The sequence below is a fragment of the Clupea harengus genome, chromosome 15 (genome assembly GCF_900700415.2).
Source record: "Clupea harengus chromosome 15, Ch_v2.0.2, whole genome shotgun sequence".
NCBI lineage: Eukaryota > Metazoa > Chordata > Actinopteri > Clupeiformes > Clupeidae > Clupea > Clupea harengus.
This window is the reverse complement of record NC_045166.1, coordinates 11736451-11755480: the sequence shown is the minus strand read 5'-3', so window position 1 is coordinate 11755480 and position 19030 is coordinate 11736451. Positions and strand designations below refer to the sequence as shown.

The 19030-nt window shown below is 40.9% G+C and overlaps 1 protein-coding gene across 1 annotated transcript in view; it reads right to left on the bottom strand.

Annotated features, from left to right (window-relative positions):
* ptk2bb (protein tyrosine kinase 2 beta, b) overlaps window positions 1-18729 on the bottom strand; it is a 22787-nt gene extending 4058 nt beyond the window's left edge. The window contains exons 1-24 of the mRNA XM_031581462.2: window positions 18511-18729; window positions 12284-12542; window positions 11789-11967; window positions 11294-11381; window positions 10939-11018; window positions 10495-10557; window positions 10146-10200; window positions 9590-9730; window positions 9381-9455; window positions 8954-9055; window positions 8225-8342; window positions 7845-7884; window positions 7413-7444; window positions 7265-7312; window positions 7006-7103; window positions 6116-6197; window positions 5329-5429; window positions 3904-4019; window positions 3076-3176; window positions 2767-2856; window positions 1642-1846; window positions 1139-1259; window positions 970-1029; window positions 251-373 (exon numbers count right to left, since the gene is read on the bottom strand). Coding sequence (XP_031437322.1) covers window positions 251-373; window positions 970-1029; window positions 1139-1259; window positions 1642-1846; window positions 2767-2856; window positions 3076-3176; window positions 3904-4019; window positions 5329-5429; window positions 6116-6197; window positions 7006-7103; window positions 7265-7312; window positions 7413-7444; window positions 7845-7884; window positions 8225-8342; window positions 8954-9055; window positions 9381-9455; window positions 9590-9730; window positions 10146-10200; window positions 10495-10557; window positions 10939-11018; window positions 11294-11381; window positions 11789-11967; window positions 12284-12475 — 2310 coding nt within the window. The 5' untranslated portion in view covers window positions 12476-12542; window positions 18511-18729. The remainder of the gene's footprint in view (window positions 1-250; window positions 374-969; window positions 1030-1138; window positions 1260-1641; window positions 1847-2766; window positions 2857-3075; window positions 3177-3903; window positions 4020-5328; window positions 5430-6115; window positions 6198-7005; window positions 7104-7264; window positions 7313-7412; window positions 7445-7844; window positions 7885-8224; window positions 8343-8953; window positions 9056-9380; window positions 9456-9589; window positions 9731-10145; window positions 10201-10494; window positions 10558-10938; window positions 11019-11293; window positions 11382-11788; window positions 11968-12283; window positions 12543-18510) is intronic.
* Between the last annotated feature and the right edge of the window lie 301 nt (window positions 18730-19030).

The following is a 19030-nucleotide window of genomic DNA, read 5'->3' as shown; positions in this document are numbered from 1 at the left end:
GTGAGTTATCTGTACATCAAGAAATGACAGGTAAGGGGAAAACACCAAGAAGGAGAAGAGGAGAAGAAAAAAGATGGATGAGAGAGGATGACAGAAAATGAGTGAATGAGGAAAAGTGAGTAGAGGATGAGGAAAGAATGACGTAAGTAAAAGATAGAACAGGACAGAAGTGTAAAGACGGAAAATGTAAGGAGATGTGAAGACATGAAGAAAAGAGAGAAGATGAGAGGAGAAGAGGAAGTGTTCCTACCCCCATGCTACGTCGCCGTGGGGACATGGTGGGCAGCAGCAGTCTGTTGGTGGAGTCAATAGGGGACTGATAGTCACAGGGGCTCGCCAGGTCAGGAGAACTAGCGCACAAAGCCTCATTCAGCTGGGAAACACACACACACACACACACACACACACACACACACACACACACACACACACACACACACAGTATTACTAGACTGAAGGCAGATGAAGGCAGGAGAGATAGGCTCAAAAAATGGTCCATTACGATAACTAAGCCTCATTTAGTGCACAGCAAACTTGTTTCAACATTTGCAAAAAAAATAAAAACTGATGCATAATTTTTCTAGCCATTCAGCATGACGGACTCCCTGAGACGTCCACAACAGCACCCTTTTAGGAAGCTACCATATAGTGTCACTGTGGCTCAACTGGCAGTGCAACTGGTAGAAAATGATGCTAACAAATAAAGGATTGAAACCTGGGGAGCACACATTTACATAAAAGTGTCACTCGGGATAAAAACGTCTATTAAATTAATGTAAAATGAAAAATCAAATATTAATAAAATTAAATAAATGTCCTGGGGCTCAACTGGTAGAGCGACTAGTACAGAAAGGTGCTAACAACACTTAGATCTTGGGTTTCAAAACCGAGGGTTCAACACATAAAAAATGTATATATTTACTGCACATGTTAAATGACACGTAAATAAATGAAACTGAAACACGTTACCTGGATGTGCAGGCCGATGCTGAGGGTGTTCCCGAAGCGTCCGGCGTTCATCCTGGAGGGCTGGAGGAGAAGAGAGACACAGAGCTGTCATGAGGAATGAGAGGGGTGGGTTTGGGCGGGGGTGTGTGGGGGTACCCCAGGGGCGCGGTGCACGGGGCCGGACAGTCACCTTGGCCGGAGGCTCGCTGAAGGTGAATTTGGGCCCCAGAAAGCGGGTGGAGCGGAACCGCTCTCGCTCCCTCTCCCTCTCGCCCTCCTGCTCCTGCTCCTTCTCCATCTTGTGGACATCACTGTGACATACGGGCATGGTGAGTCTTTTCATATTCATATTCTTCTTTTGGCATAAAATGGCGCTGTCATTTAAACAAACCAGTTTGTCATTCTGTGTAATCAACTAGACCTTGATATTTACAGTGACCCTGAAGACCAGGCCAAAATGATTATTAGTTATTAGCCAAGTTAATAAATTAACTGTAGTGCTTGTGCTGCAGACTTTGCTCGTTACTTGCTGCTTTGCTCATAGCCAGTTGCCGTCAGTGAAATTAGGGCCCCACAGTGTACACATGCAAGTTTCAACCAAGATGTCACGGTTACTGGCAAACAAACAGAGCCTCATCTGTTCTGGAGTCAGCTGATTGATGACTGGGATATCTGATCTTTGATATCCGTTACCTGATCTTGCAGACGAGCTCGGTGAAGGAGGGCCTCTCGCGGGGGTCGTAGCCCCAGCAGCGGGTCATGAGGGAGTAGAGAGCCGGAGGGCACTGCTCGGGCTTGGGCAGACGGATGCCCTGCTCCAGCTGGTTGATCACCGCGTGGTTCTCCAACCAGAAGAAGGGCTGCTGCCCGCGGCTCATGATCTCCCACATACACACGGCTGGGCAAGCAGAGGAACAGCACGTGTCAAACACACACATTTTCTGTACACTAACACACACACACACACACACATATATACGTTAACACGACATGGGTAAGGGGCATGCAACAAATGGGAAAACACACACACACACACACACACACACACACACTCTCTCTCTCTCTCTCTCTCTCTCTCTCTCTCTCTCTCTCTCTGTGTCACACACTCACACACACACAAGAACTCACACAGATGGGCAGGGGACACTCATCTATAATGACACAGACACACACATACACACACTCACAATACATACACATGGTCAAGAAAGGGACACAACACGTCACACACACAAAATCTCTCTCTCTCTCTCTCTCACACACACACACACACACACACACACACACACACACACACACACACACACACACACACACACACACACACACACACACACACACACACAAACACACAAACACACACACACACACAGGTCATGGAGCCGGGGAGATGTAAACATGCCAAAGAAGCAGAAACTGCACTCAGCTAAAAATGATATCCTTTCCCTTGCATGCTTTATTACCTTCTAAAGGGCTTCAGAGGAGATTTATCTGCCTCAGTTAGGACACTTAGGGACATATCACAGTCACCCATTAATGTGGATAATAATATTTAGACCTGATTTATACTTAAGTAAGTGAAATAGTCTAACAATCAATCGATTATTATGCCCGTAATCAATGATCAATTGAAGAGATACTACCTAAGATTCCTAACTTACCTAAAATGTGTTAAATGGTTTTCATGACTCATTAAAAATACTCCTTCATAGCCTGTGGCATTTACAGATAAATCCCGACGATCTGTGGTAATATGGAGATACAAATCATTGGGAAAGATTTAATATTGCAAACGGATGACTTCTTTAAATCTCTTACCAAACATCCACACATCACTGGCTGACGTGAACCTCCTGAAGTTGATCGATTCAGGAGCCATCCACTTAATGGGCAGTCTGCTCACTGAGGCTGTATTAAAGCAGGTCTCGTGTCAGGTTTTACTCTCATATAAAATCAGGAAATACTGCACACTGCACGTTTTATCCTCGTATAAACAGCCCAGTTATTACTACATCAAAATGTATCATCAACCGCCATGTAGAGTTTACAGCACATCAAAATTCCCATGATGCTTCGGGGTGACTTATGAGTTCTTTACACACAGTTTGTAGAACGGGACAGATTTACCTTTGTAGTATTCCTCCTCCTCAATATACCTGGAGAGGCCAAAATCTCCCAGTTTGACACAGTCATGGGAAGCCACAAGGACATTCCTCACAGCTATGTCTCTGTCAGGTGAACACATACATCAGCACAGCACAGGCCCGTTAGGTCACGGGAATATTGACATAAAAACACACACACTCACACTGGCTCATTTGAAAACTAAATTAAAGTGTTGATGAAAGAAATGATTAGTTAGGCAGGCTCATTTCAGTGAAGAGGCAGTGTGTGTGTGTGTGTGTGTGTGTGTGTGTGTGTTTGTGTGTGTGTGTGTGTGTGTGTGTGTGTGTTTGTGTGTGTGTGTGTGAGTGCCTCAGTCTGAAAGGCAAGCTGCCTTCTCATGCAAATTAAATGCATCTTTAATCAAGGTTTTTCATGCTCTCCTTGCGCTTCAGGTGCTCTCGACTAAGAGATGTTATCAGGACACTGAAAATTAATACTGATGACGTGATGAGATGAAGTGCTCTTTGCTTTCATACACAAACCACTATTAAGCATTAGAAAATCATAATACATTTCAGAAATATCAAATATCTTCTGAAAATGTCTTAAGTAATGATATTCTGTACACTAGTATGACCAAATACTGTACATCCTCAAATAGAAAAATGCACAAAAATGACACTAGATTTACACATTTTCTGTCCTACCAATTTGGAGAAAGAGTGCAAAGCACTCCCTTGATAACTCAATTATGGGATTAACACATCTGTTTTCCACAGATGATATTTGCCGTTAATTAAATGCTAAGTTAATTACATCCTAAATGCCAAGCTGCCTTTGTTTACACACCTGTGCACCATTTTCAAGCCCTCCAGGTAGGTCAGGGCTTTGCAGATCTGCAGGTTGAAGAGGACCAGGGTGATGTTGGTCAGAGTGTGCTGGTTGTCTGTCAGGTAGTTACCCAGCTGAGGTTTAAAGAGACAGTTTTAAGAGTTATAAAGTGGTCTTACTGGAAGACCAACCTGGCGTTGTGCCACTTTGGAGGGACTGCAGCCATTAGTCTGATTGAAGTCATAAGGCAATTGCTGTGAGGCATTTGTTGCTGCTTAACCCTGGTCTTAAAATGGCAAGCGTGGAGAAAAAACACACAAGGAAAACAGAAAAGGGGGGTGATGATGTGTAATTAACCCCTATCCAACCCTTCTTATTAGTCACAGATTGCTTAATTTAATCAAGGTATGTAATGGAAAAATTGTATCACAGTCACTGGGCTGTGACATTTCTGCATGTCAAGACATTTATAGGGTGGTAATTATGGCTAGGGTTAATCTGATAAACGTCAAATTAAAATAAACGTGCTTAGTAAAATGGTAACACTGAACACAACCATGGTTGTTTATGGGGGATGGTGGATAATGAAATTAACAAGAGATGTCAAGCTACTGTTAAAACACTATTTTCACATCTCCAGTGTTCAGCTTTTCAGCCATCTACAAAACGTGACTGTTTTAACAGCACCTACAAATCCTTATGCTATTGTATCACATGACTCGTGTACCTTAGTCCAAAACAAGCAAGCATATTCAACCACGAGTTATAGCATATTCAACCACGAGTTATAGCATATTCAACTACGAGTTATAGCATATTCAACCACGAGTTATAGCACATTCAACCACGAGTTATAGCATATTCAACTACGAGTTATAGCATATTCAACCACGAGTTATAGCATATTCAACCACGATACAGCGATTTTTACAAACTCTTCTGGATGTCCATAGAGTTTCCTTTTCTAAGTTACTTCACTAATGTTTGACTTAAGATATACACTGCACAACACATAATGTTTTTTCAAGGCATCAGAGAAATCATTCCATATGCATGCTTAAGTGTCAATAAAAATGAAAGTTTTTATCCCACACTGTCGAAAGGAACGGCAGCAGTGTCGGTGTCCCACACCATATATGGGTCCAGTGCCCACAAGTACCCAGGTTCTAGTCTGGCCTGAGATCACCCCCCATCTCTCTGTCCCTCTCACTTCACTGCCCTATCAATGAAAAGCCCAAAAATCTATCTTTAAAAAGTAATAAGTGCCTAAGGGAGATGGGTCCCTGATCAAGGTTTCTTCCTGTTAAGTTTTCCCTTGTCACTGTCACCAGTGCTTGCTTTAGACTTTGTAAAGAACCTTGAAACTATTTCAGCTGTTGCTGGTGGTATATAAAAACATACAATTGAAATTGAAACTGAAACTGAATAGATATCCAAGCTCACCTCGCCAAACTGGTAGAGTTCCATGACGATCCAGACAGGGTCCTCCTCAATGATCCCTATCAGACGCACTATATGCTGGTGGTCCAGGTTCTTCATAATCACTGTACACATAATCATCATCACAGACTGGACATAATAACACAGCTAATACTAACTGAATGATTGGTCATCGTGATGGTACATTTAATAATGGCAAGAGTGCCGAGGATAAAAACTAATAATGGGGAGTCAGCTTCTTTTAAAGTAACACTATGGAGATTCTGGAGCCGCTAGGTAGGAGGGTACTTTCTGCTGGACTATTCAGTAACTTATTTTCTGTCTTGCTTGGTCTTGTGTTGCACTTGCTTGATGTTCGACTGTGTTAGGAAAGTTGTTGACTCGCTAGTTTGTCATAAACAAAGTAAGCAAATTTCAACAGGTTTTGCTAAGTTAAGCTGCTAGCAAGACATCTCGTTAGCGATGTTAGCAAGCTTGTTATAATACGCTTGGACATTGATGCTAGTAATAAGTGCTCTTGCGTTGGCTTCTTTGTAATGTTATTGTCATACCTATGTTGGCTAGCTTGCCAACAACTTTCCGAGTGCAACACAAGACAAAGCAAGACAGCAAATAAGTTACTGAATAGTCCAGCAGAAAGTAGCCCCCTACCTGGCAGCTCCAGAAACTCCATACTGTTACTTTAATATGATTGGTAGAAGTGGGATCGGTCCTAGGGACTTATTATTTAGACTATTTAACTTAAAAGAAGAATGAGATTCTGCATGGGAGGTAACATTTCTCCCTATACCTGCTTCACTCATGAACTTCTCCATGACGTCAGGCGAGCAGTCTTTGCAGGTCTTCACAGCCACACTGGTCCTGTCCCCATTCTTGTGCCCAGACAAACACATAATATCATTACTGATGGAGATCATTTCCAAACACTGTTAACGACTTAAGAATATAATAATCAAGTGCCTTGTATTACTAATTACCTTATATGAATCATGTACTTATGTAAGCAGGAACATGGCTTTTCTGTGTTTCTGCGTGTGTGTAACTTAGAATATTAGGTGCCAGTTAGTCTGCATATGTACAAAAGCATGTTTAGACCAGAAGTGATAAGAAGGGACGAACTGTGCTTCTTCCAACCTTGTGCAAAACTTCTATCCTTGCCTCGGACGTCAGAAATCCACCACGTGGTTATCCCTGCTGAACGCTCAACTTCTGTCTATATAAACCTTATGCAATGTGTTTGTCATTGCTTCACTTTCAGCCTTGTGCTGGGAGTGAGCCCGATTGCAATTGTTGTTTGTCTAATAAATATACTTATATGCAGCTCCGGAGTCCTGAGGTAACTAGGGTGAATTTTCACCTATCAATTACATGCGTAATACATGTATTGATATGCATAACGTTCAAATGACAGTTGATGTACATTCAAATTTAAACCAAATTCTATGCAGTAAGTGCTTTTTGGAGCCAGTACATGTAGTAGACAGAATATCAGTCAGGTCCGCCCAGAATCGACCCATATTTGGTTAAATCTTCTCTGTGTTGTAGCTCTTTCTCTATGTGTGGTTTTTTCTCTTTTGAAATGAGCTTATGATTTATCTGCTTTTTAAATGTATTGCTTAGTTAAGTATGTACTAATGAGCCATTGAAAGGGTTAATAGAGGATAACCAAAGTGGTCTTACCCCCTGCTTGTAAACTCCTTCATGCACCTCTCCAAAGAAACCTTCACCCAGAATGCGACCCAAGACTATGTCATCCCTGGATATGCCATACTTTGAGTCTGTGGAATAGATAGCAACATACCTTTTTATCATGTATTTTACTGTTCATAAGTTACATTTCTCTGTTCATAAGTCACAAGGCAAATATGTATGCAGTCCTAGGCTTTATGAACTGCTAAATGAGCTTTAAGTCGTCTGGCTAAATATTTCTGTATCTTACCAGAAGGTGGGGGCCTTTCATCAAGTATTTCACAGTATATGTCAGATCCTGCAAGAAAGGTCCAGTAAGAAGCTCAGCTCATTTTTAAACAGACTGTGTTTTTTGGATGGACATGGTTTAATTGTAAGATGGAAGGCACTGTATTTACCCCTGCTGTATCTGAAGGAATCCTCCTGTCTTCTGTGAGGGAGAAATGCCAGTTACTCACAGAACTTACACATTTAACGGCATTCTTCTCAACATTTTGAGAATGAACACATAGATACAGAATATATTGCAACAAAAACAAAGTCACTCAACAACTTTCACCTCAACAGTCAGTTTACTATGCTATGTTTAATCATTACGAAAAGAGAAAGCGCTGCATAATTGCAGACTGTGTATTCCGTTCCAAAGCATGTCAGAACAGGTTTGATTTCAGTACTCAGCTCTGCTTGCGAGTATCAGAGTTATGGTTAATAGTCTTGCTCCATGTTAAAAGTAATTATCTGCCTGTCATCAGGCCTCTCAGTGAGACATCTCTGTCTTGCAACACCACAGAGGAAACACCCTCATGCCAGAGGAATGTGAATCCACTCACCCTGAAGGTATTTCTGGAAGAGACTGGCGACCCTCTTGAGCTGAGAAAACCGAACCATTAATCACGAGTTCACTGCATTTGTCATCGCCATTAATATCTTAACACACACTATGCATTTCAATATCCACAGGCCTTATGCCAAAGATGTAGATATTGTTTCAGAGTCTATAGACCTACAAACAGTTGTGTACAACATATGTAACTAAATACTACATCACACATATGCTATATGTAAAATGCAAAATACATAAACTGTTTGATGAAACAGATTCTACAATATCGGAATTTCTTATTTCATACTACAGTGCACATAATTAACTAAAAGGAATGCGCAAATCTCTAGATAAACTTGATTGTAGAAGTATATCTGACTTCATTACCTTTGTTTGACTTTAGTATCAGTGAGATGTCCACATTGTTCACCAACCGACAATATCCATCGATAAGATCGGCCATATTCTCTGCCATGGCTAGCGTGGGTACGTTAATAGAAAGAGGCTGAAAAAGAAATATTACATTTTTTCTGTAACATAGTCTAATCTATTTAAAGACACATTGTGTGATTTTTATCATCTATACGTTTTTGTGCCTAGTTTGTTTTTTATAACATCCTCAAATTCATTTTTGTGGTACAAGGTCATGTGAAGGGGAGAAAAACATATCTAGTCAACCGAGAACTAACAAGGTCTATCTGACATCCACAAATGTGGGTTTTAATATATAATATTATATAATTTCTAAAAATAATAGAAAATAAAATTAAAATACATTTCATAGAATGGCAGTTATTTGATTCTCTATTTTCAATCGCTGTTTTCTCAGAGTGCACATGGACCTTGTTGATTCTCAGTTGACGACCTGTTCTTTCCTCAAGCTGCCAATGTAGTTTTGTGGAACAGAATTATAAGAATTCAGCAGGGCGTCACTAAACATATTGCCAAAGTACAGCAGCTACATCACTAACAGCTGGTTAACTGATATCAGACCCAGCTGTGCTGTTGGTATATGCAAAGCAAGTCTGCTGGCTGTTAGCTAGTCGCCTTGCCTGTTCCCTCTTTAACTGTACTAATGGAGGCCCAGACCATCAATGCATGATCTGGTTCTCTCACCTGTTTGGCTCCATTGATGTCCACCGTTAATAAGGCCTTGCCATCCATCTGTGTGGAGCACTTGATACTCCTTATCTGCTGGAACTCTGCCAGACAAATAGGCTGGTGGATAAATGTAAAGTCAGTTACTGGGGAGCAATTTTTGTTTTGGGGAGCAATGTGTTTATTTCTGTGTATGTGTGTCGAAGAATATGTGAGGAAGAATGACAGGGAGAGTGTGTGTGTGGGTGGTGGTGGTGGGGGGGTGTAACTGTGTCTGCATCTGTGAACATGTGAGGTGGTTGTGTTTATGTTGTTTATATATGTGTGTGTGTGTGTGTGTGTTTGTTTGTGTGTGTGTGTATGTGTGTGTGTGTGTGTGTGTGTGTGTGTGTGTGTGTGTGTGTGTGTGTATGTGTGTGTGTGTGTGTGTGTGTGTGCTCCACACCGCTGAGTCTGCTTGTGTGCGTTGGCAGATGCCTTTAGGTCCAATGACCAAATCAACTGACAAACTCCAGCCTTGCTGTAGCGGAAGAAACCACAAACTATTAATTCAGTAACTACTATCATTCTTACACATGACAGCAGTAATGCTACTGAGCTAGCAGTAATGCTACCAGCGCTCTGTTTATGACGAAGCCTCTCAGCCACACTCACCACGAGCTCACAGGGGTAGACCTCCTCATCGAAGCTGAAGAACTCGTTGAACGTCTGTAAGAACTTCATCATACACTCCTCCTCCTTGAGGTTAGCGTATTGTTGGAACGTCTGCTGGATCAGCTTTCTCAGCTGACGAGACTGTTGGGATAAGATACACACATCTGTTTATTTATTTTAGCGTAAAATATGTAAAATAAAAAATGGATTTTAGTGTTCTGTGAATGGTTGTGGTGGTGGTTGAAATGAATAGCTTGATCAAATCTAAAATGCTTGAGGCTATAGGATAATCTTTCCTATTTCTGATTTCAGAGAAGCTTTCTTTACTGAGTTCATTTAAACAAAACTCTTTGCAGCTATATGTGTGATTGTGTGTAGTTCTTTATGCTTCGCGATCCAAATGTGGTTAATATTTAATAGCTGACAAAAAAAAATTCCAGCATTTCTGAAGAAGTAACATTTTATTTCACAAGATTATACTGCTTGTAGTATTCACAAAAATAAATTAAATGTGCATCTAGATTACAGTACAGAAACAGCGGGGACAAAAACATACCTTCATTCCGTCAATCAGTTCTCTAGGAAAGAATAGGTCCAGGCCTACTTCCTTCCTGGACAAATGAACCATAAACTACGTTATTCTTTGAGAGTTTGTGGAAACTTTATACCACAGAGATGCAATCAAACACAATCTGATAAACTATTACATATAATAATAGTAGTAATGTCTTCCATCTTCACCCTTTTCCCTTTCCTTTTTAGCAGTTTTGCGTTGACATCGTTCTGTGAGCATCACATAATAATACACACACAATAAAAATACGCAACGGTCTGCTTTGGACTACAGAGGGAGGGCATAACACCAAAGAGCAAGGTTCACAACCTAATGCGGGGAAAGAACTTACTCTAACAGTTCAAAATTGGACTTCTTCTCAAGACCTTTGGTGTTCATGTCTTTGTAAAACCTCCTGAGAAAAAAGCCCACAAATACATCTGTTAATTATGAAACAACATCGGTATCTGTTGTAATGCATGTGGCATATGTAATACTGAATTCCTAAATTTCCTTCAAGATCAATTATCTATCTATCTATCCATCCATCCATCCATCTATCCATCCATCCATCCATCCATCCATCTATCTATCCATCTATCCATCCATCCATCCATCCATCCATCCATCCATCCGTCTATCTATCCGTCTATCTATCCGTCTGTCTGTCTGTCTGTCTGTCTATATATCTATCTATCCATAAATCTATCTTTCTACGTGCATCGATTTTCCTAGGTGTGCTGACGACAGAGTCTGTTCATTGCACACCTGACTCCATTCATGCTTCCCATCTCACCTGATCTCCAGGCAGCCCAGCTGCAGAGCCATGCCTTCACTCACTCTGTTGGCGTGATACTGCATGTAGTCACTACGCACCTGCAAAACATCAGTAACAAAACATTAGTGACAAAACATCAGTGACAAAACATCAGTGACCAAACATCAGTGACAAATCATCTTCACTGACTCAAGGCTCCCCTGTAGATTCCACCGCATGCATAGTTCCATGTTCTTGACTGCAATTCAAAGCTGTTTGAGCTGTTCAGACGCATTAACTTAAAGGAAAAGTCTGGATTTGAACTGTTGACACGATGCAAATGAGACCAATTGAATGAAGTATGATTACTGATCACTGAAAGGCAACCACTGACCTGTTGGTATAAATAAAACAAGGAGGTCCTGTCTTCTTTAAACTTCTCCAAGAAGTTAGCGGGAATGTAACGGATTCTAAGGTCATACCTGAAGCACAAAAAACAAGAACTATGTAAACAGCTCATTATACTGCCGTTGTTACAATGTAACTAAATCATTGAATATATTGCCTCACCCCACCTCCACTCTGCCTCAATCTAGAATATTTATAATCTCTACCTACATATCCTACTTTTATGTGAAAACAAAGTTTCATAGTGCTGATATTCCAAGTAATCGTGCTGTACATGAGGATGTAATTACACTGTTACAAAAGCAATGAAAAAAAATCTGTCTTTCTCTGAGTATCTCTTCCAACCTCCACTCTGCCTCAATCTAAAATATTGATAATCTGTACCTTCATATACTAATTTGACTTTAATGTAATTATAATGTTTCATAATGGTGTTATGTATCCTCCTTCTCTTCTCTGCAGGCACGGTGTCTGTCCCCACCTCCATTCGGCCTCCACGTGGTGGCTCTCGTATCTCTGCTCCACCTCCCCGATGGTCAGGTCCGGGTGCAGCCAGTGGAGCTCCTCAGACTTGAGGTGTTGGAGCCGCAGCCCGTAGCATTCTGCGTTCCGCACGTTGGGGCCCAGACGCCCGCTGATCAGGATAGACTTGATAATGCCCTGGCAGGACAAGACGTGGAGGACAATGAGAGAGGTGTGTGCCATAGCTTTGGGCTTGCTCTGTCTTTTCTCAAAATGATGTGGAAATAGTAATAGAATTTGAGTACATCAGCTCCAGTAGCTTTTTCAACATGAAATGGAAAGATTCACCAAACGACAGCCTTTGGCAGAAGCAGGAATAACAATTAGGATGAACCTACTGAACTCTCAAAGGTCAAGGAGTCCATCTTGCATCCTGCTCTTAACAGTAGCTAATTTAATGTTATCATGGGATATTAGGCTTTAAGCACTTTACAAATGATGATTTGGTCCTCACCCGTATTTGCCAGGAGCTGTCGCATTTGACCAGCTTGAAGTTCCGACCCAGGTTGCTGTTGCTGGAGAAGCACACTTTGAGGATCTTGACGGGCCCCCCGTCTCCCGTGAAGCTGAACTCCGGGCTCCTGTCGATGCCGTCGCCGCCAGGGCTTGGCAGTCGCCACGAGAGGGTGCTGGTGTCGCCCGCCATGGCCACAAGAGTCGCTCTCTCTCCCTCCCACACAGATAAGAAAAAGCCTCCTCACACCCTCCTCATCCTGTGTGTGATGGGTTAGGGTCCGTTAAGGGTTCAGCTCTTTGTTATTCAACAGAATACAGAATTTAAGACTCAACCTAAAAGGTCTTCATTAGCAGTCAGTGCATTAGAACGAGTAATCAGTAAAGGCCCGGTATTTAGCAGATGCTTTTATCCAAGGCGACTTACAAGGGCAGAGGGCCAAACCGAAGGCAACCATTGTACCACCAACACCCACAATGTATAAAATATACAAAGTATATACGACAAGGCATGTTTTCTGCACACAGCTTCTAAAGGCAAAAAGCCAAGCAATGCCTTGAATATATACTGAAGTTCCTTGATCATACTCTCTGTGGCCAAACATGCTGTGCACTTGTGCAGAAACCATTGGAAGTTAGGTCTTAATGAGAGCAACAACTCCCTCATTTTTACAGACCATTTATACCTTGAAAGCTCTCTGCTAGCTTCTATTTGGAATTAGTATTGTCTCTCCTCTTGAAATAGTTAAACAAAGTAGTGCTACTCTGTCTATAGACTAGGGGTGGGAATCTCTTGGCACCTCACGATTCGATTCGATTCCGATTCAGAGGTCAACGATTCGATTCTAAACCGATTCTCGATTCTAAACCGATTATCGATTATCAATTCTAAATCGATAAAACGATTATCGATGCATCTCGATTTTTAAAACATTTGAGTTTGCTACTCAGAGTCTCAAATCACTTCCTACTTTGTGTTTGATAATTAAAGAAAATCAACAGATCTATTTTTTTATTAGAGAAAAAGTGTGTCCTTGTCACAATTATGAATTTCTATGAACAATGCAATAGTTGATGCAGCTTGCATTTTAACACAAAATGAATGTGTAAAAAAAATTTTTTATTATTTTTTTATTTTATTAAAAAATCGATTATGAACTTTTCTGAATCGAGACAGAATTGTTCTAGAGAGAATCGAGAGAAATCGAAAAATCGATTTTTTCCCCCCACCCCTACTATAGACAATCTGCAGCATCCAACAGACGTGTGGTACACTTTTTTTACACAATTCACAGCATTTGCATCAACCTAAAATGATACAGTTTTTAAACAAAATGGTCAACTTAGTAGTAATCAGAGGCTCAGATGGCTGAAGCTGACAACAGATCAAATAATTAACTGGATGACTTCAGAGTAAAGCACAGAATATCTAAAGTGTTTCCAAAAATCGACATCACAGAAAGGCACAAGCACTGTGATGTTCTGATACTCTACTGCTGCTCAACAGAGCCTCACTATCAGTGACATCAGCACATCCTCGCTATCAGTGACATCAACAGAGCCTCACTATCAGTGACATCAGCACAGCCTCACTATCAGTGACATCAACAGAGCCTCAATATCAGTGACATCAACAGAGCCTCACTATCAGTGACATCAACAGAGCGTCACTATCAGTGACATCAACAGAGCCTCACTAGAAAGTGACATCAACACTGCATCACAAACAGTGACATTATTATGTCATGGGGAGTTCCAGGCAGTCAGTCCCTAACTATCTGTTTATTGACTTCTTCACTTTTGGCAATCAATGGCGCCCTCTGCAATGTCATTAGATTTCCGCTGGGTTGGGATTATATCATTTGGTGGATCAATTGCAATTAACTAAGACGACTGTCTCAAGTGAGTCTAATCAATCATGGATGAGTAAAATCATTATTTGGCTATGGATTCAGACACTTCGCTGTTAACTGTCTGTACCTCTTGCTGTAACAATCTGCAATTTCGGGGGACATAATGAAAGGACGGGACAGTAGATTCAGATTGATGTCTTCTGTGAATTCACCAGTCATGCTAAAGTTGTTATATCTGACTATGGAGAAAGAACAAGGATAACAAGAAACCAGGCTGTAAATCTCTGGTTTAGCCAGACACACAAGTCCACACAAACATACTGTTTGCCCTTGAAGCTCAATGAAACATTCCTCGTGTGTGCATCAGATTCACGTAGCAGACGTCTAAATCCAAAGCAACGTGCAGGTGAGGTACACAAGTAAATCAGTTTCTCACCAGAAATTAGGCCTATGACTCATGTTGCTGTTGTCATCTTGTCCAACCTGTTTTAGCCACAGAGGCAGTGGGAAGAGTGGGAAGTGTCACAGGCACACCTATTCTGACTGGAATGCTAGGATCAATAGCAGTGGGCTTTGCACCATGTCGGCCAACAAGCTAGATTTGGAGAGCCATTGTGTTTGTGTAGTCAGTAAAATTCCTGTAGAGTTTTTGAAGTACAGTAGAGTACAGAGTAGTTCTAGACGTTTTCTGAAGCTTAGACTAAAGATGGGTTGTTTATTCTGTTTGCTCAGGCCAGTCTAGTAACATGATCGAGGGCATAACAAATCTCATAAGACCTGTTTGTGAGGGTCAGCCTTTGTGAGTGTGTGTGTGTGTGTGTGTGTGTGTGTGTGTGTGTGTGTGTGTGTGTGTGTGTGTGTGTGTGTGTGTGTATGTCACTTGGCTTCGTTTGCTGTTTTGTTAGCCTGAGGCAGTGAATTCCTCACCACTACTGAGGCTACATGCCTTAGATAGCTCAATGCATCATGGGCATCACTGCAGCAAAATGGCAAATCCTTTTGGCAAATTGACCTCGACATTCTGAGATCCACTTCACGGGTAACGCTAATAAATAACAACCCCACACACTAAATACTGATACTAAATAATAATAATAATTTAAACCATCTTTAAACATTTATCCTTAACTTGCTTTGTACTTTGATAATTGCACTTTCATTCTCAAGTCTTCTACATCCGTACACCAGAGAGATAGACTTCACAGAGACAAAGCCAAGCAAACACAAAGCTAACCGCCGCACAACTGTGAAACCTTCCAACCATTCCAACACCATTCCCCCTCCCTGTCCTCCACTGATCCACCAACAGCACCACACTCTGCCATGAAGATCACAATACACAGATGACACATCTGTGAGACGTGACCTCCAGAGGTCTTCGTGTTTGACAGGTAAACACTAAACCAGAGCAATGAAGCACAACCTAAGGGAAGGGAAAACCTGGAAGGTAGGTGGGGAGGAGGCACCGGGAGAGACCCCCACTCCTGAAGGCATTGCGTAACATAATACTGCCTTGTCTGCACTAAGGCCATGTGAAAGAGGCAATTACTTCAGGAATGAAGAAATGTGCTACTCTTCATTCATGACAATGTAATAATCCAAACTAATCTGCCCTCATGAAAGGTATTTTCAAGAACTGAGAAAATAGAAGACAAGCTGAATGAGAGTAGTTTTTCCGTATGTCACATTAATGTGGTTACAGTGGTCATTGTGAGAGCATTTTATTTTAAAGCTGCATGCCACTTATAATTAGAAAAGTAAATAAATCTACCACTTAAAACTTAAGAACCCACCACACAGTCACAGGCCATTTTAGTGACCACAAACCACTTTTACTGACTACTCTTCTTAGAACAACCCTATGTTGTGTTTCATTTTTGTGTAGTAAACATAGAGTATGTAGTAAACATAGTCAGATACATACGGCGTGTTTAATGAACTGCTGAGGTTTTTATTTTGTATTCCATGGTGTGCTACACTATAGATGGATACATTGGCCTCAGTAGGCATGTTGTTAGCATGTGTGACTAACCCACAGGAGTGTTATCACATTCTTCCTAGAACAGCTCTGTTCCACAGCGGTTCCCAGCACTGATTCCTGAGGCCTAAGAGATACTATCATGCTGACACTTGAGTTGTTATGGAAACTCAAACCTAGCAGAAGACTTTCACAATGTCAGGAAAGTAAGATAAGAATTTAATTTGAAGTGATGACAACAACACAAGCAGTCAATGCCCCCTACAAAAGCTGTTGTTGTTGGAGCTTTTAAATATGTATTTGTCACACCATGTGCACAGATGCACCTTTTTTAGTGTGTTAATGACATTAGGCTGACAACCAAAATAATCAGGACTCTATATCTACTCCCCCGCAGTTACCAAGGAACTACAGTGTCATGTTCAGCAAATGTCAGAAGTTGTCAAAAGTACAAATAACAAGTCTATAACATAACATTTTGTGTAGTAAACTGTCAGATACATATACGGCGTGTTTAATGAACTGCTGAGATTTTTATTTTGTATTCCATGGTGTGCTACACTATAGATGGATACATTGGCCTCAGTAGGCATGTTGTTAGCATGTGTGACTAACCCACAGGAGTGTTATCACATTCTTCCTAGAACAGCTCTGTTCCACAGCGGTTCCCAGCACTGATTCCTGAGGCCTAAGAGATACTATCATGCTGGCACTTGAGTTGTTATGGAAACTCAAACCTAGCAGACGACTTCCACACTGTCAGGAAAGTAAGGTAAGACTTTCCTTTGAAGTGATGACAACAACACAAACAGTCAATGCCCCCTACAAAAGCTGTTGTTGTTGGAGCTTTTAGATATGTATTTGTCACACCATGTGCACAGATGCACCGTTTTTTGATGACGCTAGGCTGACAACAAAAATAATCAGGACACTATATTCCCCCGCCGTTACCAAGGAACTACAGTGTCATGTTCAGCAAATGTCAGAAGTTGTCAAAAGTAAAATAACAAGTCTAAAACATACTAAGTAGACTAATTAGTGACAGTAAGCTCTTGCCACAGCGGTGCTGAGGTCATGTTGTCTATCTGATTAACCCTCCTATTATGTTCAAATTTGACTCACATCTATTATGCTTGGGGTCAATTTGACCCATGCAATTTAAACCTCCAAAAAAATAGTATAATATTTTTTTTTACCCAAGTTTATGTGTCAGGTACTTTAGGTTTGTTTGTTGACTACCTAAATAGCCCTTAAAAATAAAACAATACCCCCACCCACCCCCCTTATACATCCAGAATACATGTTACGCCACTATGGAGAAATATGCAGATCATCATCAAATCTCACTGATTGACTTGAAATTGGAAAGAGATATCCTTCTGGTGTTTTATGGCTTTATATTATTTCTAAGTACATATTGTTGTTATCTATAACATATGGAATAAAAAACTATTTCTGTTATCAAGAATAATAACAATGTGATGAAAATGTTTTATATTTCTTATATATTTTATACAATTAAAACAGCCTGGGGTCAAATTGACCCCAAACAACACCTATGCGTAAAGCATGTGTACAGGACATTGAAAACATATCATCATGTTCATTTTGTGTTTACCCAGTTGTCCCCATTAGATTAGGAAAAGTCATTAAATATGAAGCAAAAAAAACGATGTCAATCATGTATTTAGAGACGTTAAACATTGAAAAGGGTCAAATTGACCCCAAACATAATAGGAGGGTTAAGGAAAGCTGGAAGTTCAGGTAAAATGTTTAGCCTCATTGCGACAATCACGTGACTAAAACAAACAGACCTTCCTGTATAAATACATAACTTTCGTAAGATAACTTTTAATGTGACTGATAAGTGCGTAATTCTATTACCTTTATTAACACCCTAAAATAGATCTAGGCTGAAGAGCAGGAAGACGTAAGATAATGCAAGATGGGCCTATATCTCAAGGCGCTGGAATGCACAAGGCAACAATTTCACCTGCGTGGACTTGCCTGTGTACGGCCTCCTAGACTACAAACACAGTTGAGAAACTGGCTAATTAACAGCAACGTATGCATTCACAGAAGGTTATTCCACCAATCTCAGTCAAATCTACGGCTGCAAAGCAACCTTTAAAACTTATTATAAAAATTACCAATGATCCGAGACACCTAAGAAACCTTTAAAATAGACCTATTTAATAATTTGCGTAAATGCAAAAACAGCATTTCAGGGGGTTTGTCATACAATGTCAGTGTACGGACTACAGCAGGATAAATTACAGTGGGAATTAAGTGACGGTTTTAGCCTACATAGTCTATATTACGGACATGAGGGTTGTAACAACTTTTTGCATAGTAAACCGCACTTGACCATAAAGACCGCGTAAGAAGGAAACTCACCTGATGACAATCTTGGTGTCCCTTTCAACAGTTCCCGTCGTTCCGTTGAATCATGCGTTGGTTAATTAGATTTTGTTGAAACTTTTAGTAAACCGCAAACAAAACTCCGTTCCCAAATCCCAGCTGAGAAAAGCACGACATAGAGACGTTCAAAGGTGGGGAAAGGTAAGCCACTCCCTTGACTTCGTAGACCACTCTGCCGTTTGTAGGCTACTTCCTTATCTTGCGCACTTGCACCTAAACTTATACCGAGATTTTATCAGACCGGGAGTTTAGGTGAGTGCCCGATTCAGTTGTGAGTCGTGAGTAGTATTAAAGGTGCAGTGTGCAGTTTTTAGTGGCATCTATTAGTACAATTGGAACATAGTACCCTATTTATAATTGTGTTGTCATCAGTTTATACCTGTAACTATGAATTGCTGTGTTTTCGTTAGCTTAGAATGAACCTTTTGTATCTACATAGGGAACGGGTCCTCTTCCTCGGGTCATGTTGCACTGCCATGTTTCTATAGTAGCTTAG